The sequence below is a fragment of the Phaethon aethereus genome (assembly GCF_964289735.1).
Source record: "Phaethon aethereus genome assembly, chromosome: 7".
In the NCBI taxonomy this organism is placed as follows: domain Eukaryota; kingdom Metazoa; phylum Chordata; class Aves; order Phaethontiformes; family Phaethontidae; genus Phaethon; species Phaethon aethereus.
Window position 1 is genome coordinate 4,564,163 of NC_138583.1, and position 22,247 is coordinate 4,586,409.

Below are 22,247 nucleotides of genomic sequence, written 5' to 3' on the forward strand. Positions count from 1 at the left end.
TCCAGCGGAACCCCCCGACGACACTGTCAGACCTCGGCACAGGGAGCGCATCTGTCTTTCATTTCACAGTTTTCTTTTTCTTCCACGTTTTATTTTCATTTTGCCTTTTTTTCCCAAGCTCCAAAAATCGGGGGCATCACGCAAAGCGTCAAGGCCGGCTCTTTTTTTGCAGCCAAGCGTGTACAACCTGCGCTCCCCCAGGCTTGGAATGACTTTCCTCTTCTCTTTCTCACGTTTGACTTGTGAATATTGCAAGGGGGGGGGGGGAAAGAGATTTTTTTTTTCCCCCTCGGCCCCACGCAAATGAAAAATTAATTTTCCCCAGCTCAAGCTGAAAGCGCTGGAAGAGGAGACAGGACTCAATGAGATTCGATCGAAAGCCATGCCGGAATGACAACCGTTGGCCGCGGGGATGAGCGAGGCCCCGGGGAACTGGGAGATGCTCGGTGGCTAGCTGGAAGGGGGTGGGGGGGGGAAAATCCCAATAGATTTGGGTTTTACACTCCAGTAAGCTTAATTTTAGCAGGAGGATGATTAAAAATGAATAAGGTGGTCAATGGGTCGGGAGGGGAAGGCACGGCTGGAGGGAGGCTGGGCACGGCTAACCTGGCTTGTGTTGCGCCTCGACAGGGAAAATCGTGCTGTGAATAAAGGGGTGGATGTCTCCCACCACCCAGGGCTCCGGCGGGGGTGCGCGTTTTGGCAGGGACGGCGGTGCTGGTGGCATGCGGGCGTTGCCGGGGGTCAGCGTCCCGCCCGCCGGGTGGTCCGAGCCGCGGCCGCTCGCCGGCGCGCAGAGGCTTTAGCAGCCGTCTGGGGCCCGGGGATACGGTGTACGTGTTTCTCTCGGATGCCGCAGCGATCAGGCCCCTCGGCAGGCGCTCTGTTTTGGGGAAGGAGCGGTTGAACGGGTTTCCTCTCGTCGCGGTGGGGCGCCCCTCACCCAGGCGTCTGGGCTGGCCGGGCGGCTGGCTGATTTAAAGCGAGGGGGTGCCGACGCGCCTGCACTCCTCTGCGGTCCCGTTGACCCGGAGTTCGACCCCTCGCTGCAGCCGGGCTCCGCGTTGCATTAGGCTCGGAAAACAAGTTTTTTGGGGGATTTCTTTTTTTGCTTTCCGCGCTCGGCGGAGCACTCTCCGCAAACCCTGCGCTTCCTAGAAGGAGAGCAACTTTTTCCCTCCTCTTTTCCAAGCCCTCGCCGCTGACGGGAGGGGCTGGGAGCCATCCAAGGCTGTCGGTATAAATCTCGCTGACCTCGTCTCGCCATCCCCTAAATTGCAGTTCGGCATCTCCCGGCGGCCGGGGCTGGCCTCGACTTCCGCTTTCTGGCTCATTTATTCCCTTTTCAGCTTTACGGTTTCGTTTCCCAAGCTCGCCTCTTCATCCCTGGGTGGGCAGGGGGCTGAGGGGGGACTCTTGGCCCCTAAAAACCTCCCGGCTTTGTCTCCGCCACGGTGCCAAGGCAAATATCTTGCAGGAATTTGGAGACCGTAATCAAGATGCGCTTTTGGGCTGAGCCCGAGCCCGGCTCGCGAGAGAAGCGATGCCCGGAGGCACGGAGCGACGTAGTTAGGTGGGAATAGTGGGAGACGCTTCCCCCCCCTGGATCGAGCTGGCTGCAGGGCTCTGATCCCAGCGAACGCTGCCCGGCTGCGTCAGGAGGATGCGCACCCCGGTCGGGTCTGCGCTCCATCCCCGTCTTGGCGCGGGGCGGGTGTCCGTATGGGAATTTGTCGCTCTCCAGAGGATTCTTGCTGTTGTCCTTCATGGACCGTCCTCATCTTCCCGCGACAGCTTGCCGTCGCGTTGGCTGCAGGGGGAATGGCCTCACGCCACGCGCATGAGGGATGCTGGCCTCGCCGAGGACGCCAAGAGCCCGGCAGCCTCCGGAGACGTGGGCTGCAGGGGTGGCCGGCGATGGGAAGAGGGTAGGACCTAGGGAAGACGTAGGTAGAGCCCCACAGGAGTTCGCTGCAGTTTCCCATCCCGCTCGGTCTTGGAAAAGGACACGGCCCCTCTCAAAACCCCACAGCATCACGTGCCACTTGCTTCCTAGGTGCTAAATCCGTACGAAGAACTTGGTTTTCCACCTGCTGCCGAGTCTCGCCTGCAAAAGGTGGGATCATGCCAGCGTCTTCGGGGCCTCGTGGAAGAGCAGTGCCCGTCGCTGCCATTGCCACTTGGCTTGGTAATAGCATCCGTCGTCTTTGGTGCGGTGGCAGGGTGTATATATATATATACATCAGACGCGTATATCTGCATCGATATTCTTTCTCCCTGAGCGAAGCTCGCGGCTCCGAGTTTGTGCGCGAGTGTTGCGGGTGCTGGTGTGTGAGGGACCCAAGGGGTGCGCGAGGGACCCAAGGGGTGCGCGAGGCGGCTGGGCATGGCTTTGCTTTTGCAATTCTGGAGGAAAAGCCCAGCAGCCTTTAAGTCGTGTCCCCGGTCCTTTGCGGGGGAGCAGGATGGCTAATCGGATTTTATTCGGGGTGCCCCGCGAGCTCAGCGCCACAGCCAGGGAAAGCGCCGGCCTGAAGAAGGGAGAGGTCGGAGGAGATCGGGGAGGCTGCGGAGGGGCACGGCAGCTACCTTCGTGCGGGGAAAGGGCTGTAGGAACGGCAAGAAAATCCAAGCAAATGACACAAAAACTCCTGGGCGTAAGTAGCTGCAAGAAACAAACAGGAGGAAAAACTTCCCAGGATAACAAAAACAAGGCAGAGCAGAAAAAAAAAATTTAAAAAAGAGTTCTGGGGGCTCTTGGAGGCTCCCTCCAGCTTCAGAGGTCTCAAAGCAGGGAACAGGGAGAGGTCTGCCAGGAACCATCCCGCCTCGGGGCAGCGGGAGACCAGATGCGGTGCCTCCAAAAGCAGGGCTCGTGCTTCTCCCCCTCTGCTCCCGGATGAGCACGGCACCTCCGTGACCCTCCTCGGCGGTCTTCCGGCCGCGCGCCGAAAAATCCGCCTGGGAAAGGCCGAGGTGTTGGAAAAGGGATGCCTTGGGGAGTGAAGGGAAGATGCTCGGGGCGGGGGGTTTCTCCCCCGAGAGCCGGGCTCCCCTCCTGCCACCGGCGCCGCGGCGGTGACTGCGTTCCGGTTTTTAATCTCATGGCGGCTCCGCGTGTCTGAGGGATGAGGTCATGCTCGCTCACCCGCAGCCTTGCCCGCGCTTTTGCCCTCTCGTTTGGGGAATGGGGGGGCGTGGGGGGCTGGCACGCCCTGCAGAGGCGCTGGGGTCCCTGCGGCGAGGGGGTTTGGGCGGCTCCCGAAGCGCCAGGCGCTGCCGCAGACCTTCGCCCGTCTCTGTGCCTGGGTGTGCGTTGCACCGGGACGGGCACAGGCATCGGGTCAAAACCACGGCCGTCCCCCGCCGCCCGTCTTACCTGTGCCCGGGATGCTCCTCCGTCCCCCCCGGGATGCTCCTCCGTCCCCCCCGGGATGCTAAAACACCTCCCCTGGGATGCCAGCCCACCTCCCCCAGGGTGCTAATCCAGCTCTCCCAGGGCTCCTGCTCGCTGCTTTAAAAACACAAACCAATCGGCTGGAGAAATGCTTCCTTCCTCCTCCTCCTCCTCCTCTTTTTTTTTTTTTTAATTTTTTTTTTTTTTCCTCCTGCTTTTACCATTTCTCACCAGAAATCAGCCCATTGCCAGGCTTTAAATCTCTGGGAAGAAGAAATGTGGTGACTGATGGCTGGAAATACAGCGCTCGCTTCTCGCTCCGGTTGATCCCCAGCTCCTGGCTCCTAAACTCATGACATTATGGGTAGAAAAGCCGCTTTAGGTAATTGGTGGAGATTGCTATCATTTCATGGGACCTAATGCTCTCCCCTCCAGGAGGCTTGCACGGCTGAGCAAAACGACGAGTACCCATAAGACACAAAAAATAGACCCAATTAAGTAATTTTTAATTTTTTTTTTTTAAAGAAATCCTTCCAGCCTGGTGTGATGGTTTCCCTAGCCCCCAAATTCAGGATTAATTGCACTTAGGGACCGATGGCCGCATCTGCTGCCGGTGGGGAAGGGATCACCCCAGGCGGAGATTTGGGGCACGTCACCTGGGCTCGGGCTCCGGCTCCGGGTTGTACCTGGCCGGGGCGGGCAGAGCTTGGTCACACCATATCTCTCCAGGATGGGCAGAGCTTGGGTACCGCCAGGTAAACATCAGGCTTTGGGAATACACGCTGGAGTCTTCCGGAAGGAAAATAATCTGATTTGGGTTTTTAAAAGCAGGAAAGAGGAGGCTGGAAAGAAAAAAACACTGCTCCTCCCTGGACCTAGTAAAGGGGAATGTCCCCGAAAAGACGACACTGGCAAATCTCAGGGCTGTGAGGGAGGAGCACCTGTTGAAGCAGAAAGCAGAACTGCAAAGTGTATTATCGACGGAGGAAGTGGGGCCTCGAGACAAAATCGCATTCGAGGAGGGGAAAAAAAAAGGAAAAGGCTCCATTTGAACTCAAAAATGGAAAGGAAAAGGTTAAGCCTAAAGTCAAGGAGACGCGGCGTGGCGAATTAACATCTCAGCGTCTTGGAGCTCATGAGATCCGCTTAAGGGTCTTCTTGTCACCGCGCGTTGCGGGTCACAGGATCGGTGCCCTGCGCCGTTTCTTTATTGCCTTCGGCAGGGCCGTGCATGGGAGGAATTGCGTGCCAGCCCGTGGCCGCCGTCCTTCAGCCAGATTTAGGCTGCCGAAGCCGACGGTTTGGTAACGTCGGGGAAGTGTTAACGGTCTAGAGGGACCGAATGAGTTCCGGGATCTTGCGGATGAAGGAATAGCTTCTGCCTCTGCAAAAAAGTAATTAAATGATGTTTTGTGGAGCTGTTCTTCGCAACTAAAGTATGGTCTTTATTACGCGTTTTGTCATAAACCTGTTTAGTCATAATAAGGGCTTGTTCCAGCTTTAATGCTGTATCTGCCTAAATCACCTAAAATGCTTGGAGCACAAATTCTTTTTCTATCTTTCGTGGGAAGAATCTCTTACATATCACTTCTTGTGTTTAATTACACATGGCGCCGTGCAACAGAAGCACGCAGAGTTTTATTTCGGGAAGTGAAGTCTGGTCTTCCACCTTGACACTCCCTTCCTCTGGTTGAAGTAAGCTTATTCAGCTCTTTTCTGGAGGTATCTTAGAGCTTTACCTACTGGGTGGTTTTTTTGGTTGGCTTTTGATCCACGAGACCGCAGCCTCCCCTCCTCTCCCCAAACCCCAACCCAACCACCTAGTTGGAAAGCAAGGTTCTTCACCCCCGTCTGCAGCTCCAGAGTGCTGCTTCGGCAGCGTCCATCCTTGTAACACGACCGGGAGAGCGCCGGAGAACCGCTTCACCAGCAGCGGCCGCAGCAGGACCATCTCCAAGGGGTTCTCCATCCCCACATGTGGATACTTCCTCCGGCGCCCAGCAGTCCCACCATCCACTCCTGTCCAAAACCGTGGTAAGCAGGGCTTGCCAAAGCTGGCTCTTCTCAAACGGCGGTCTTCTCCTGCCGCTCCTGGCATCCTTGCGCTCGTGGGCTGGGAGCAAAGCTCCAACTGAGGGCCTACCAAGGAGATCCAAAATAACGATTCTACCTTTAGAGCTAATGTGAAGTTTGCAGCCTGGCACGTTGTTTTCTCGGCTCACCTTTCGCATCGCGCTCTGGCTGCCGCGGCGGCTTAGACGACACGGTCTTCAAGGCAGGGAGGTCTTGAAGAGGCAGGGAGGTCTTCAAACCTCTTAGGACAGGCTTTGCGTCGTCGCTGAGCGTAACCCAAACTGCCCCCGAGGCCCCAGGTAAATATAACCCAGGCACAACCAGCACAACTGGTATTACCAGTGCCGCAGCACAGCCCCCTCCCGGAGCTGGCCTTAGACTCCTCTCCAGAATGAGATTTGGAAGGGAAAAAAAAAAAAAAAAAAAAGAGCTGGTCCCAGCAAATGCAAACGGCAGCAGGAGACATGTTCCTGTGCGCTGACAGAGATCGGGGCTGGGCAAGAGGTGCTGAGAGGCCCCGGTCTAGAGGGTTCCGGGGGCTACCCGTCCTCTGCCCCGGTGCTTTAAACATTCAGGTGGTGGGTGTCTTCGGCAATGAAAATAAGCGATGAGAGAAACCCCTTTATTGTGGGGATTTGTCGAAATTCTGTTTATTTTTTAGGGGACTGCCTCATTTATTTGCGCCTGGTAAGGGTGGTGGACGAGGAGCCTGATGAAGCACGACCGTGTGGCGGCTCCCGGCCGCCAAGCTTTGGCCGTGCCCTTTGGAAAAGCCGAGCGGTGATCATCCTCGGCGAGCCGGCAACGCCGCATCCACAAACGAGACGCTGCTCTGGCACAAGCGCTTTCTCCCATCGTTATCTCTTCCTAAAACCAGAGGGGAGGAGTAAAAAAAAAAAAAATATATATAACTCATCCCAGATGGTTCTAAACAAGATGTTTACCTAACACCTCATGAGGCGGCAGCGGTTTAAGCGCTTGGGAGACCATTTGGCTTTCCCTATGGAAGTCCCCCGTGCGGGGTCTGGCTCCAGCGTGGGGCCTGGGGTGGGTTTTTTGGGGAGAACCCCCGGGGCAGGGGCGGGGGGGCTCCGGCGGCTGCCGGCGCGCCTCGCCTTTGTTCGGGCAGGGCTGGGGCCGAGCGGGAGGGAGGGAGAGAGGGGACGGCTGGCAGGCCGGAGCCGGCCGCCCGAAAAAGCTGCTTTTTTTAAAAAAAAAAAAAAAAAATCTCCAAGAAAAGAACCATCCAAACGCGACCCCAGAACTTTTTTTTTTTCACATACGAAAAACGTGAGAAAAAATTTAAAAATTTAAAAAATATAAAATATCAAGAAAAGTAATAATAAAAAAAAATAAAACAAACCCAAACCCAAACAACCCTAACTCCCACCCCTTCGCGCAGACCCTGCCCCCCGGCCCGCCCCACGCCGCTCACGGGGGCCGCGGGCGCGCAGCGCGGCGCCGCCCCCCCCCCCCCCCCCCTCCCCGGAGGCAGCGGCGGCGGCGGCGGGAGCGGCGGCGGCCCCGGCGGCGGCGGCGGCGGGGGGAGGCGGGCACCGGGCGCCGCCCGCCCCGCATCCCGCCCCGCAGCCCGCAGCCCGCCGCGCCGCCGGCCCCAAATGGATTATCTGCGGCTGGTGCTCTCCTGCCTCGTCCCGCTGCAGGGCTGCCTGGCCGCCGGCAGCGCCCCAGGTACGGCCCCGGGGGTCCCGGGGGGGGGGCGGGGGGCGTTTTGACAGCTGGCTTGCACCCCGGAGGACGGGGAGAAAGGAGAGGGCTGCGGGGAGAGCCGGGGGGGGGTGTGTGTGTGTGTTGGTTTCAATGGGAAATTGTTGGGGGGGGGGGTTGGAGCCTGGGTGAGAAATAGCTGGCGTGCTTGGCGTGCGAGGGGCACGTCAGCCCGAGTTTATTCTGCTACGTTTGACGCGCCCGGTTAAAACTACAAAGCGGAGTTACACGTTGGGAGGGGAAAAACCAGCTGTTGGGTTTATCGAGCTGCGGCGGGGCTCGCCAAAGCGGCTCCCCGAAGTTGGGGTGGCCACCGGCGCCCCGACGCGCGAGCGGGATGCTGCGCGCCCGTCGCCGAGCCCGTTCCCGCCGTCTTGTCTCCGCAGAGCTCCTCCTGTCCGGCAGACTCGGCGAGTATGGCGTGATCGTCCCCTTCAGCGCCGATTGCCGGGGTCGCTTCCTCTCGCACGTGGTGTCCGGCGAGGCGTCGGCGGGCGTCGGCGAAGCCGCCCGGCCGCCGGCCCCGCGCCCGGCCCGCCGCCGCGTCCCCCGCAGCCCCCTGGATGAGTCCCCCCAGCGCCGTGGGGCCGGCGGCCGCGTCCTCTACTTCAACGTCACGGTTTTTGGGAAGGAGCTGCACCTCCGGCTGAGGCCCAACCGGCGGCTGGTGCCGCCGGGCGCCGTGGCCGAATGGCAGGAGGATTTTGAGGTGCTATTCCGGGAACCCCTCCAGCAGCGGTGCCTTTTCACCGGCGACATCTCCGGCATGCCCGGAGCCACCGTGGCCATCAGCAACTGCGACGGACTGGTAAGCTCGAGGCCGGCGGGGCGCTTCGTGCGCGCTGCCCGTGTTTCGGTGTGGTTTTCTCTTAAGAGGTGGATCACGGCGTCCCGAAACCTGATTTTTTGGTGATGCCTTCGGTGTCTGCGCCTTTACCCGCTGCCGCGCGTTCCCTCGCCCCCACGTGGCTCGTGCCGTAAGCGGGGCAGGGTACGGCACGTGCGAGCGCGCCGTCCCGCCGCTATACGTGCAGCTGTATTTATTCAAAGGGGATGAAAAAATTGCCTGTCCCGTAGCTGGGCTGCCTCCCGCCCGGAGGTGGACCCTTGCCAGATGCCGTTGCGCCCGCGGGGCTCAGCCCTGCCGCCGCGGCGGGTACCCGCGCTGCCGGCGGTGCTGCTTCATCCTCGCTCACCCGTGTTTTACCTCGGGATCGCTTCAGGAACTTTTTCTCCGCGTTTCTCACCCCTCGAATGAGGCTGAGCGAGCTCCAGCATCTCCTGGAATCACTGCTAGCGTGCGGTTTTGCTCCCACTGAGCATCTTTTTTTTTTTTTTTTTTTTTAAAAATAATAGCTGACGTGCTCAGAGCCTTTTGGCTTCCCGAGAGCAGGGTGAGCGCCGTTCAGCATCGGTAACTTACTGCCGCAGCGCTTTAATTACTTAAATGGCTCCGTTACCTCCTTAGCCCCGGCGTCTGCTCTGCCCGTGGGTTTCCTACCTTTGATACATTTTGAGGAATTTCTTCGGGTTTTTTCATACCTTTGGCCCATTGCCCTTCAAATTTCCTTTCAGCCAATTTAATTCTTGTTTTAGGTGCCAGCTTTTGCTGTTTTCTCCTGGTGCCACTTACGTCCCTCCTGGGTTGGAATAAATGCCTTATTTTTGTGGCCCCCTCCCCCCCTCTTTTTTTATATTTCTTTTTTGGTTGTTTTATTCTGGGAGTTCCTTAGCCAATTTTGGCTGCTAGCACAAACAATTTGGCATTCCTTTCTTTTTATATGGCGCCTGGTGTTACTATACAAGCAGAAATGACAGAGCAGCGCAGCTAGAAATACACGTTGCGCCTCCGTATAGTAGTTTATTTTCTTTGCTGACAATTTTAGCACATAATCCACAACTTCTGAAGCATCCGATGAAGCTGTCAACTTGCAGATATTTCTCCGTGACACGGATCGCGCTGGGGCCGGCCGATTTGGGCGGGCGTGAAAACTTTGAAGATATTTCCCGTAACTCCAGCAAGCAACTAGAAGGGCTGCGTCTGGAGGGAAAACCTGTTTTTTAAGGGTGCAGCTTGCATTGCAGATAGAATTGCCGCTGGCGTCACGAGCGAAGGGATGCTGGAAGCTGCCGGCAGCCGAGTCCGTGTCCTGGGAAGCAGCGAGGACGATGTTAGCGGGTTTTCTCTTTCCCGGAGCCCGCTCTGCTGTTAGGGTCCAGCTCAAGCAGGCTTTAGTTTAACTTTTCCAGGCTTTAACCCCAAGCTCTCTCGTCTCAGCCCCTTGCACACCTCCTCAGGAGGGGGTTGTTAGTATTTTTGCCCTTGTTCCAGCCTTCCCTTGGCCGTAGGTAGGAGCAGCGACGCCGGTTTGGGATGCAGCTTGTCCCGCAGGATGCTTCTGCATCTGGATTTCTACAGCTGTGCCTCTCGCCGCGCGGTGCTACCCCGCTCTCAAGCTCACGTGGAGGAAGAAGCGGCTCTTTCCCCAGGAGCGGCACCTTCCTCCATCCCTTTTGCTGATGTGTTGTCTCGCCGATGTTTTATTTCTTCGTGTGGGACTCCAGCGGCACCGGGGAAGGGGAGGCAGGGGAGAAGAAAATCAAACACCTTTTTTTTTTTTTATTCTTCTTCTTCCTGCAATGTATTTATTGCTCCGTGGCCAACAAATAAGTGCCCTGGCCTCAAGCAGCAATTTCCCATCATCCGGCGAAGCACATGTGGCAATGGCAGGCTGGGGGAAGAGGTCAGGAGGACGGAGCCCGCGCGGGAGCTCTGCTCCTCCCCTGGTAAAGAGGATTTTGTGATACGGCCAACGTAGTGGATGGTTTCTCTCTTTCACGGGGGTTTCTGGCTGGCGTAGATTGCTGTATGGTCCTCTGGCTTAAGGAAATCTGGCAGCGTACATGTCCCCTCCGGTGGGGCTGTGAGAGCGAGAGGACACCCCCCCTCAAAAAAAAAAAACAACCCAAAAAACCCAAAAAAGCAGTAAAAAGAGCTGGATGTAGCAAACGGACCAAGAAACGGAAGCGTGGCGATGGGCGTGGATGAGAGGGGGAGATGATGTTTATGACCACGCCGCACCTCCAGCGTGACCCAACGGAGAAGCGTCGGAGCGTCGGGGAGGGACGTACCCGCTGGGGACTGTCGTGCCAGGTAGGGACTAACCCGAGGCGGGGACGCCGGCTGTAGGCAGCTTTGTTGCTCTCTCGGACGTGCACGTACCCTGGAATCGCCGCCGACTTTTTCCGGGAGCTTACCCAGGAGCCTTAAAAGGGGGTCGTGGCTTTTGCGTCTCAGCGGAGCATGCGTGGGAGGCGCGGGACCGCGCTTGGCCGCTCGTCTCGGGTCCAATGAAGCGTTCCGGGATGCTGCGGATGAAGGCTGTGTACACAAAGAGACGACGCTGTGTATAAACGGAGACTGAGATTATAAATAATGGGGGGGGAGGAAAAACCAGCCCAGTTCTTGAAAAAAAGAGTACACATTAAGTCCTTCCTAAATCCGTATTTAGCCATGGAAGTGAGCTGATTTTTTTTTTCCCCCAGATGCCAAACCCATGGCACCTTCCACGGCTGTTATTTGCTGCAGGCATCCACGCGTGAAAATCTGGCTTTTTTTAAATTTTTTTTTTTGGCAAGGGTGTCTCGTACCAGGGTGGGAAGATGCTGTCGGCCATAAAATAATTTCAAAGCTAATCCAAGCCACCAAATTCCTAACTGGTAAAGTAGCGTTAGTCAGAAATCTCCCCCGGCGGACGCATCTCGCGGCGGCAAAGGCATCCCGTCTTCTCCGCGCCGGCTTTAGCAGCGTGCGGTTGACCTCGCTGCCTTCGTGCTTTGCTGGTTGCAGGGACGGGCAAGGAATTATCGCCCGTGGGCACCGTATTTGCTTTCCGCGGCTGACTCGTCCCCTTCTGCTCTCCGGGGTTATTTGCACCGAACGCCGACGTGCCGCAAAGTGTAGAGCCAGCGTTTTCCGTCCCCGTTGCCCTGGCCTGCTTCGGCTGGGTGCCAGCTGATGAGCAGAGCAGAAAAGCCCTCAGGAGCGGTAATTAACGGGGAGCGAAGGGAGAAGCAGTGCCCGTAACGACACTCCGGTGCGGAAAGCCCGGCTTTGTCCGCCGGGATTTTCCCCGCGGCTCCCGAACCGTGGGGTTTATTTCGGGGAAGAAAAAAGGAGCCGGTTTAAATGCCCGGAGGGTGAGATGTCTGGAGATGTTGCTCTCAACGGGGATGGAGCAGAGGTGATGTTTTACCTCGCACCGTCGCCGGCGGAAAGCGCTCTCCGCGTCCTGCTTAGCGTCTTGCCCTTGCTAGACCGCGTGCCCGGTGAAGAGCGCGGGCTGAAACTCTCGGCGATTAATTATCCCGCTTAATTCCCTCTTCCCCCGTGATGCCAACGAGCTCGCAGATGGAGAGGTACCAACACGGCGAGCCGGCGCCTCCGGGCCGTCCCCGGCTGCCGCGCGCGCCGCTCCGGCTCCGGCTCTGGCTCCGCGCGGGTCCGACGCGTCCCTCCGGATGCCGCCGACGCCCTCGCCGGGCAGGCTCTGGGTGAGAGCAGAGCGGTGGGTAGCGGCGGTGCCCGCGCTCACGCAGCCCGGCTTTTTGGGACTTTTTGTCCGAATTAAGCGTGAATCGCGTAGGAAAAACACATACTGGGCACGCAGCTGGATTTCCCCCTCCTCGGCCCTGTTCGCCTCTCTGGCTCGAGCGGAGCGGCTTTATTCATTTTTCCACGTTTCAGCTGCGTTGAAGTGTCAGAATTTCCTAAATTCCTGTGGGAGTTGGAGCTTTTTTCCCCAGCGGTTGGCGGAGGAGCCGCTTACCTGGGGTCCCCCTTCGCGAGGCTGGTGCCGGGCCAGTTCGTCTCTCCCGTAGCCTGGGGAGACACAGGCGAGCCAGAAAGACTTCACCCTCCGCGAGCTGGCAGAAGGGAGTTCGGTGTTTTCCTTCAAAGAAAAAAAAAAAAAAGAAGTGTATTTTCCCTCTTTCCAGCGGAATTGTCCTCAAAGGGCTGGGAATTGCCTTCACCGAGAGCTGCAGGCGGCATCTCCTGTTAGAAATATCAGTAACGATAGCCCCGCCTTGCCAGATTCCATTCGATTTGGTATCGTTAAACCGAATAAAATTGGGGATTGGGAAGCATGTGGCAAAGGGATCGTTGAGGATGGGATCGATCTCCCGGCACGAGCCCAGGGAAAGCCTGTTGGGGCTCTCTTGCTGCCTCCCTACAGTTACAACCTCCCCAAAAGGCTGAAATACAACCCGAGCTGCGCCTTTTTGAGACCGAGCAGGTTCTTGCACGCCTCTTGCAACTTTTTGGGTTGGTTTGGGTTTTCTTGGTTGCTTCGGGAGAAAGCGCGGGCGAGAAAGCCTGGGCTGCTTTATTTCGTGAGCCGTATATAACGAATCACGAGCTGTAGAGCAGCGCGAACCCAAGTGGGCTGCGGCTCGGACCAGGCTCTTTCGTATTTTAATCCAGCCTTGCCCCGGCGCGGCGGCACGGCTTTCCTCCGGCCGCCTGACTCAGCAAGTCCCGGCTTTCGCCGTAAAACCATCAGCCGGCTTTGGGGTCCCTCGTCCCGGGTGAAACGCCCCGTGGCAGGGCTGCGAGGGGGTAGCGGTGTCCCAGGAGACACCTTCTTGCTTCTTCTGCCGCCAGCCTAAAGTAGGATGCTGGCAGGGGTGTCACGCTGGGGGATTTCGGGTAGCGGGAGTGCCACCCCAGCCCAAATTTGTAGCCATGTGCAAGGCGTAAATCACGTGGGCAAAATCCAAATGCGTTTGCCGTGCCTGCCCGGCGCTCTGCCCTCCTAGGTAACTCGTTTTTGCGTTGAGCAATGGGTGCCCACCTTCTCTTACCGTATAATAAAGAGCCGCGGCTTGGACCTGCCCCATCATCATGGACTCGCCCAACCGTCACTGGACCTGACCTGTGGGTTGACCCCCTGGCTTGATCTCTGCGTCATCACCAACCACCTTGCCTGGTGCTCCAGACCCTTGGTTGAACCCGGTTGTCATCCTCATCTCCTTGGTGGGACGAGCCCTGGCTGGAGAGGTCCTGCCCTGGTGACCTGAATGTCTCCTACCGGGAGGACCTGAGATACGTGTGTCAGGCCAGTTGATCCTAGCGCAACTGCCCGTACTTAGATTCCTCAGGAAGGAGGTGAAACAGAACCAGCCAAAAACCTGCTTTCCAGAGGAGCTAAGCAGCTAATAAAGCCCAAGTGGAGCAGGAAATTTGATGAAGTCTAACAGAGCCAGGTTGGCTGGTGCCACGATGAGCGCAACGGTACGTGAATGCGACGGGCATCCAATGACCCAGGCGGGCTCGGAAGAGCCCCAGCTTTGCCTGGCTGTTCACTGAGCCCAGCTCACGTCTTCTGGGCAAAATACATATATAAATATATAAATTTAATTTTATTTTATTTGATGAGAACGGTTCCGATACCCCAGCCCTGGGGACGACTCCAGTAGGTACATGCCGTCAAAGGCTTTGCTATAAGAAGAAGACCCATCTGTTCTGCCTGCGCAAACCATGTTTGCCCTCTCATTCGTCTTCCCCTTCTTTGAGAGGTGGAGTCACAACGCTCCCCAGCTTCTCCTCCGAAGGGATTCCCCTGCGTTAGTTCCCCAAGTGCTTCGTGGGGCAAAGGCGATGGTTTCTTGTTTCTTCCTCCTTGCCGCGATCGCCGGTCGTAGGCATGGGGATGGGGGAAGGCGGGGTGGCATGGGAGCAGCCTGTATCCCCCCCGACGCGCAGCGTTAGGCAGAAGAACCCGTCGCTGATCAGGAGGGACGGAGTTTCGTAGCCGTGTAAAGACGTAATTGGAATCGTGGCCAGTTTGTTTTTTTGTTTGGTTTTTTTGGTTTTTTTTTTTAACTTGGTGTGTCCCCTCCTTTTTTTATTTATTTATTTTTTCCACCTACAGAAGAAATCAAGGCTCATCGTGCATGAACGTGGTAACGGATCCATCCCAGTGCCATGCAGTAGCAACAGGACACCCGGTTTATTTGGGTGTATTATTACTTATCTTATTTTCCCCTTGCGTTTGTGCCTGCTCTGCGTCAACCTTCAATGACTCTGTTGAGTGTGTATGTACCTGTATGCCTACATAAAAACACACCTTTTTGTTTGTTTGTTTGTTTGTTTTCCCCTTTTCTGTATTTCTTCATGGAGTCCAGGCTGGCCTCATTCGGACAGACAGCAGCGAGTTCTTCATCGAGCCCCTGGAGAGGGGGCAGCAGGAGACGGAGGAGCACGGGAGGGCCCACGTGGTGTACCGTCGGTCGGCCATCCGGCAAGACGGCGCCGAGCCCCGCCAGGACCTCCACCCCAAAGGTAGGGGCTCCTCGAATCTAGGGTTTCCCAGCAATTTATAATAACTCTTTCTTGTGGGGGAACGATTCCTCCTTCTGCTTGCCCTCTGGGTCATAAGTCTAGCCCTATGGCTTTAGGCTGGCTTTAACTGCCCCTTGGGTCATCGGTGAGAAGAAAGGAAAGAGAACGTCGGGGTTTTGCTGGGAACTTTGAAATTCTTCCGAATTTGGTTAAAGTTGGATGAGTTCTGTACGAGTTATCCTTCCTCTTGAGGAGGAAGAATCTCCTAGACGGGTGTGATCAGGCGCATGGATGATCACGTCAGCCTTGGGATGGGAAGCAGGGTCAGGACTCGCGAGCGAAGGGGTCAGGAGGAGCCGGACTTGGTCTGCCTTGACCTCCAGCTGCAGCTCGGAGGCAGAGATGTAGGTGCTGCAGTCTTGTTTTAATCGCCTATACCTTGACTTCTATCACCTGTTAAAAAGGCAAATCGATGCCACATTTTACAAGGTCAATTAACCAGTTTTATACCATTCATAATTCCTTTCACTTTTCCGGTGCCTTGTCCTTTTTTTTTTTTTTTTTTCCCTCCTTCTTTGCGTCGAAGCAGAAAACGTGGCTTTTTTTACTAGCATCACGTAGCCGTGCGCTCGCCGCGCTCTACGCCCGTAAATCGCCTGCTGGCTCCCCCTCTCATCCGCCCAAAGCCGAGCGCGCCCCGAGGTCTTTACAAGCGTGGGGTCGACGTTGCGCAAAATCACTCTATAAACCTATTTCTATTTACTCGGAGGCGTTTGTTCACCTCTCGTGGCACCGTAATGGGCTCCCTGATTTTTAAAAGAATTTCAAAGTTTTCCAGGGCGTGCTCGTTGCTTTTGTAGCGTCGCTGATGGAATTGTGATTGAGAGCTTCATAGGGACCGCTGGGCGATGGGTGAAGGGTGGGACGAAGGGTGGGACGAAGGATGCTCTGGCTACGGCTCTCTACTCTCAAAGAGCAGCCCCCAGCTTTGCACGTGTCCTCCCCACCTCCCCAGGTGTCCCACCACCACCCACCGGACAGTGTAGGACCATCATCGCTGGTCGCTCCCAATTCAGAGCCCTTTCCCCACCGTACAGCAAGCTGGATCAGCAACCTGGTTGAAGTTAAATGTCCTATTTATTTTTCCTGCTTAATTTATGTTTTTTTTGGAGTGTCACCATGGCGTTGGGTCTCCTCACCAGCTGTTTCTCTTTCTGCCCTTCCATGCTTTGCTCAGCGCCCGGCGTGCGGGTGGGCGACCTCCCCAACTCCCTGGAGCTGATGACGGAGCGGCTGGGGGACGCGGAGCGCAAGAGGCGCCATGCCAGGAAGGACGACTACAACATCGAGGTCTTGCTGGCGGTGGACGACTCGGTCGTACGCTTCCACGGGAAGGAGCACGTCCAGAACTACGTCCTCACCCTCATGAACATAGTAAGGCTTGGCTTTGGCGGGGTGGCTGGGGCTCCCACCCCTCCCTTGGTTTACCGCTCGTCGGATGCTGCAAATCCGTTTTCCTGGAAAAAAAAATGGGCTCGGAGGGGGGAGAAGTGCTGCAGGAAGGGTTGCTCCTTCGCACAGCCAGCTCTGGTGTTTAATAGCTGCGGCAGCTGGAGCGAGGGAAGGTTCTGCTCATCTCCTACGTTCATCTCCTACGTTCATCTCCTACGTTCATCTCCTACGTTCATCTCCATCACGTTCCCCTGGCCAACGGCAGGGTCCGGCATGTTGGTTGCCATCACTTGTCTGTCACGCGAGTCCGAGAGCGTCTTCTGTTTCTCCTGGCCAAGACCGTGGCCGACATCTCAGCAAATGCTAGGGAGGAGAATGGCTGTTGATTATTGAGTTTGAAAGTATGATGCTTATTATTTCTCTGGTCATTAGGATGTTTGTTATTTATTTTGAATAATATTTGTTGATAGAGGGAAAGTTTATTTGTTGATAAACTTCGGTTTTCAGAAGTTTTTTCGCGTTCCTGGGAAAACCCGTGCACCTTGAGTATTAGTCAGATGTCTTTGAAGGAATTCATAGCGGCTTTACATCAGCCCTGCTTCTGCATCTCCCCTCGCCCGGGGCCGTGGGGCAGCCTGTGCTGATTCCCTACGCCGCTTTTCTTTCCTTTTTCAGTTAAAAATGTAAGTGTTCCCCAAGTCCAGCGAGCTGTGGAAGGATCAGTGTTTATTCAGCTGTTCATCTTGCAGGAGGTTTGCTCTGCCGGCACCTGAACGTCTGCAAATAGGGTCAGCCTTCAAAGATCTCTTCCGTGCGTTGTCCCAGTTTTTGTTCCCTTTTCCAGGCTTTACCCTCGCCTCTCTTTATTTATTTTTATCTAAGTACTCTTGCAAGGTGACGGGAAGCGTTCGAAAGGTGCGACCAGCTCAGGAAGAACCGAGCTAGAAAGATGCTTCTGCTTTTTTCTTGCGTGTTTTGTCGGTTCGGGCGTTATTTCTGCCCGATGCCGAGAGCGTCCTACCCCGGGCAGCGGGATAACGCGCCGGAGGATAAAATGTTGCCGTGAAGGCATTGGCTTTTTAGAATTTTAAATCCACTCTCTGAAAGCTTCTCCCCTCAGCTTATGAAACCCTTCTGCGAGGGGGAAGCCGCAGGGTTCCCCGTTCTGACCCGGGGCTCTTCCCACGTTGCGGGCGTCGGAGGTGATGTCATTTTTCCCTTTCCGATTTGGGGGGACGGGTGGTTTTTGAGCGCCTGGGGATTGCCAGCTCTGACCGAAAGGTTGGTTTTCACGGTTTATACCCCGCGGGCGGGACTTTTCAGGGAGCCAACGTGCGGGATGCTGTGCTGGGAGAAGGAGGGACCGCCGGCTTATTCAAGGAAAGGCAGCGCCGGAGACTAACGAATTAAATAACGAGGGGGGGGAAAAAAAGCAGCATCAATACAAGGGGGGAAAACCCCAGGATAATGCACACAACCACTACCTCCCCAAGTATTATTTCCTTCTATACAGCCTTCCCCCACCCTCTTCCCCTTCTTTCTTTCTGGTTTTTAGCGCGTTTTCTTTCCAGCTTTGCCGTGACCTCCGTCCACCTCCTCTTCCCTTGGCGCCGCCTCGTTTCCTTACCGGCTCGGATTGCCTTAAAATACCCGATTCAGCAGGAAAAAAAAAAAGAAGGAAAAAAAAAAAAAAGCTTTCTGGCCTGGATGGCAGAGGGAAAGAGAGAGGAGGGTGCCGGGGGTTGGCGGGGAGGAGCGTGCTGGGACCACACAGCCGAACACTAATCCCATTACTTGGAGGCGAGGGGAAGGAGGAGAGCCTTGGCCGGCGCTCTAACGAGGAAAAGGCTTAACGAGCTGGGCTGGAGTACGCCGGGGAGATGCTGCGTGGGAGCCAGCTGGGAAAGCCTCCAGGAGTTTTCTTATCAAGATCTATCCCAAGGGAAGGGGGCGACGAGCTTGGAAGTTGATAAGAAACTTTCCTGGCCCTTTTTGGGGTCTCCATTGGGTGGTGGGACACGTGGCCCTTCCCGGCGCTGCTGTAGGTAGGGTCTTGGGGCTCTCCCCGAGGCACAAACCCTTTTATTAGGAGCACTGTGTCGGCTGAAGCTCGACGATAAATGATTTGTCAGGGAGAACTCTTTTTTTTTTTTTAAAAAAAACCCAAAAAACCCAAACCCGACGCCTTATTTCGTTGCCAGAAACGTGGATGCCAGGCTTTTTGTTAAGCTGCGTCCGCGGCGGGAAGCTGACGACGGGATAACTGCTCCTTTTGTGCACCTAAGAGCTTCCCCGCAGGCTGCCGTCCCCGCTGGCGCCCGGCTCCCAGCCCGCCGATCCCTTCTGGGCTTGGAGCCGCGCACGAGGGTGTTGGGGCGAGGTGGGTCACAGGCTTGGGAAACGCATCCTGACCCCAATAAATTCTCACTTTCTCCTTTTTCCCCGGCGGTCTTTGGATAGCAGGCTTGACACGAGCTTGACCTTCTTTGCTCGGAGTCGTTTGCCGGCCTCCGCGCCAAAAATCAGAGGCTTGCCGTCGCCGCCGCGTGCTGCGCACGCTGGAGGAGGCAGCCGACCTCATGGCTCGGCGCCGAGGTGAGACCCCCCTCCCTGTTGCCGGGCTCTTGGGGTGAATGTCTGGCGGCGTGGCGGCCGGGGGGAAGCCGTTCCCCCGTCTCGCTTCCAGCCCGCCGCAGGGATCGCGACGCTACCCGGGCCAAATCGGCATCCCCCAGCCGCGGCGACCGCTGCGCGCGAGGGCTGGAGGGCGGGAGGTGGGTTGGGGACCCCGGGGTGGGGGGAAGAGGAGAGGAAAGGTTTTGTGTCCCGCTTTGCTTTGCAGCCTCTCGCCGCTCCGGTGGGGCTCCTCGGGAGGGGGTTGCCCAGTTCAGCTGGGGGCTGTGTTGGCTGTCCGAAAGCCCGGGGATGGTCTTCTCCCGCGGACTTGCCACCGGCCGCTCTCGGGGCAGGGTTTGCTGGGATTTCGTAGGAATTTGCCCGTGATTTGGTTAAGGATGCAAAGGTACTTGGTGTTTTCCCATTGTTTCGGGTTACTAGGGAAACCCCCGTGAGTCAGAACCCTCTCCAGGCTGGGACTTGCCGGATTATTATTCCCAGGGGCTGAGCGAGCGAGTGCCGCTGAGGCTCCGCGGAGGAGAGGGTTAGGGGGGGAAGAAAAATAATAAAGATCAGATCTCCGGCTTTATTCTTAACCTGGGATTCTCTGAAAAGCCAAGCTGGAGTGTGGATTGCTCGAGGCACTGATTTGCTGAGCGTGGTGCCGTTTTGGGATAATGGGCAAATTATAGTCCTTCTGGCATATATGTGGGGTTTTTTTTTGGGGGGGTAGGTTCATGAGCCATCTCCGTGCTGACTGATAATAACAAAAAATACCCCCGATGTCTCTCTCGCGCATGCACGCCCTTCTTCCTGCCCCCTCTAGAGACCCCCGTGTTTGCTGCGGCGTTTTTGGGGCGACGCGTGGTAAAATCGTGAGTGAACGCGGCTCAGCCCTCGCCGAGGCGCTGGCGGCGGCGTGCGTCCCTGCGGGGGGGATCCCCGGGATGCGGCCGGGGGGGGCTTCCGCCTCCGTCCCTACCCCCCTTCAGCCCCAGCAGGCGAGGGTCTTGAGGGGAGCGTTTCCCCGGGGAGGGGGGGGATGCAGGGGGTTTTCACGTTCCTTTTCGTTCGCCGTAAAGCTTCGCGTCGTCCCCTTGGCGTTGCGGGACCGGGGGCTTTGGAGTCGCTTGCGGGGGTCCTGCGGGCTGGTTGTTCTTGCTGGTTTGCCCTTGCCACGCAGCCGGCTTTAAGGGCTGGTCTTTTTTAGGAGGGGGGAAAAAAAGCTTCTTTTAAGTGAAATAGGAGAGCGTTTCTTGCCCGGTGACAGTGTTATACAGGCTGGGCAGCCGAGCGCGGGGGCGGGAGGGATAAGAAGATCTTTATCCCACCTACCTTCGGGGAGGTGGGGCCTTTTACCGGAGCCCTTTGCTGAGCAGGTATTTTTCCAGAGGGATTTTCTTCGAAGACGTTGACTCGCTTAGCGGCATCCGCAGAGGGCAGGGGCGTCGTGCCAAGCCTGCAAACTGCTCTCCGGGCCCGTTTCCATCCCCTCCGCCGACTCCAAACAGCTCCAGGGCGGGCTGACGGGCAGCAAGCGCCCAGCCCTTTTGAATTTTTATTTTTTCCTGTCAATTATTTGTCTCTGGCTATTAAGGGAAGTGGCCTTGGACAGTCTGGTTCCACATCTGCTTTCTAAATTAACCGTAAGGGTCGCTGCCGAGCTGGTATCTGTTAGGTACAGATCCCCGCCTAAATGCTGCCCGCCCCTAGATGAAAGAGGGGCTGGGGTTTAGGGTTGACCGTTCGGTTGAGAGGCTGGAGGGGTACCTAGTCCCTGCTAGCTGGGGGAGTGTGGGATTTAGCACTGCTTTAAAAGGAAGATTTGGGGGATTAAATCCCATCTTGGAATAATAGGGGGTTGTGGTGAGGTGGGGGTTGGTCTCTTCTCCCAAGTAACCAAGTGACAGGACAAGAGGAAATGGCCTCAAGTTGCACCCAGGGGAGGTTCAGGCTGGAGATTAGGAAAAATGTCTTCACCGAGAGGGTGGTCAGGCATTGGCACAGGCTGCCCAGGGAGGTGGTGGAGTCACCATCACTGGAGGTGTTCAAACAACGTGTGGACGTGGCACTTGGGGACACGGTTTAGTGGGCATGGTGGTGTTGCGTTGGTGGTTGGACTTGATGATCTCAGAGGTCTTTTCCAACCTGAACAATTCTGTGATACAACTTCTTGCATCTTAGTCCCTTAATGAGCCGTTTCCAAGCTGAGGAAGGGTGCGCGGTGCTGGGAGGGTGTTGATGAGTTTACTTGTCAGAGCCTGTGAAAAATATCGCTGTTCCCAAATTTTCTTTCTCCCAGGGTAGCTAATGTTGCCTGGGCGTGCGCGGCTCGGGGCAGGGCGCTGGTCTCGGACGTGGGGAACGTTTGCAGGCACTGCTGGTGGGAAGAGACAGGGCTGAGGGGTCGGTCAGCCGGCACGGAGCAAAGCTCTTGCCCCGACAGCTCCTCTGCTCGTGCTCCTTCCTCCCCTGGATGCGACCCTCCTCTTCCCCCGCTGGCCGGGGCCGCTGCGCGGCAGGTAGTCACGGAGCATCCTTTCCCGGTGCCCAGGGGCTCTGCTGAGCGCCTTGCCAAAACACCCGGTGCAGCCGGCTGGGGAGAGGTCCGCGCTTCTCCCTCGGGCGCTCCGAGTCACGGCGAGCTCAAGGCAGCGGCTCGGCCGGGAGCTCCGGCTGGCGGAGAGGTCGCTCAGGCGGGAGCCCGGAGCATCACCGCAGCGGATCGGGGGGTCCCCGGGCGCGGGGGGCACGCAGCTGAGGTGCCGACTGAAGCGCAGGCTTAACGGTGCTCCAGCTCCCGACGAGCGCCGGCGGTGAAGGAAAAGGCGCAAGGATTTCGGAAAGTGAAGGCAATGGGCGCGTTTTCCCCCGTGTTCCCCTGAACCGTCCCCCAGGTCCGGCTCTCCAGGGCCACGGCACATTTTTCGTTTCTCCCTCTCTCCCCCCTCAATTCTTGCCTTTTTGTATTACCTTTCGCATGACACGCATTAAGGCTGGAATATTTTTTTGTAAAGGCTCAAACTCCCGGGTGTGGGACTTCTCAGCTCCGCTAGCCTTTTCTCCGGGGTGCCAAAGCCTCCCACGTCCCAAAACGCGGGGCTGAGCGTCACCCCCCTGGGCTGTTGCAGCTCCTTGCTGGGACGGATGCTCCGTGCTTTGGTGGGACCGTGGGTACGAGGAACGTTTGCAAGCGGGACCTTCCTCCCATCTGTGCACAATCCCCCCCCGCCGCCAAAAAAGCGCTCGCGTCGGAAGAAAGCCATCACGTGCTCGTTTTTCGTACGAAATGCCTTCAAAAGGTACGGGCGCAGCCCGAAGGAGCATCCCGACCCCCATAAGCGGGGGTGAGCCGAGGATGGGTTATCTTTCCGCGCTGGTGAAGCGACGACCCCGCGGGGCGTACAGCCTGTGCATCCGAAGGGATGCAGCAGTGCACGAATGGGGATGGGCTGGTGATTTACTGATTGATGGATTGATTTTTATTTTTTTTTAAATTTATTTTTTTATTTTTAAATTGATTTTGCTGCATGCGGGACGTGGTAGGCTCGGGATGCGCATCACCTCCCTGCAAAGCCGGGAGCCGCTCCACGGGAGTATGAGTTGTCGTGGGGAGACGTTAATGCTGGGTCTTTG

General features: G+C 56.8%; 1 protein-coding gene across 1 annotated transcript in view; it reads left to right on the forward strand.

The window, feature by feature from the left end:
• Positions 1–7,089: 7,089 nt before the first annotated feature.
• Positions 7,090–22,247, forward strand: part of ADAMTS14 (ADAM metallopeptidase with thrombospondin type 1 motif 14) — a gene marked incomplete at both ends in the record, with an annotated part of 32,141 nt that continues 16,983 nt past the window's right edge. The window contains 4 exon segments of the mRNA XM_082001943.1: positions 7,090–7,162; positions 7,585–8,006; positions 14,387–14,543; positions 15,781–15,977. Of these exon segments, the coding sequence (XP_081858069.1) occupies positions 7,090–7,162; positions 7,585–8,006; positions 14,387–14,543; positions 15,781–15,977 (849 nt within the window).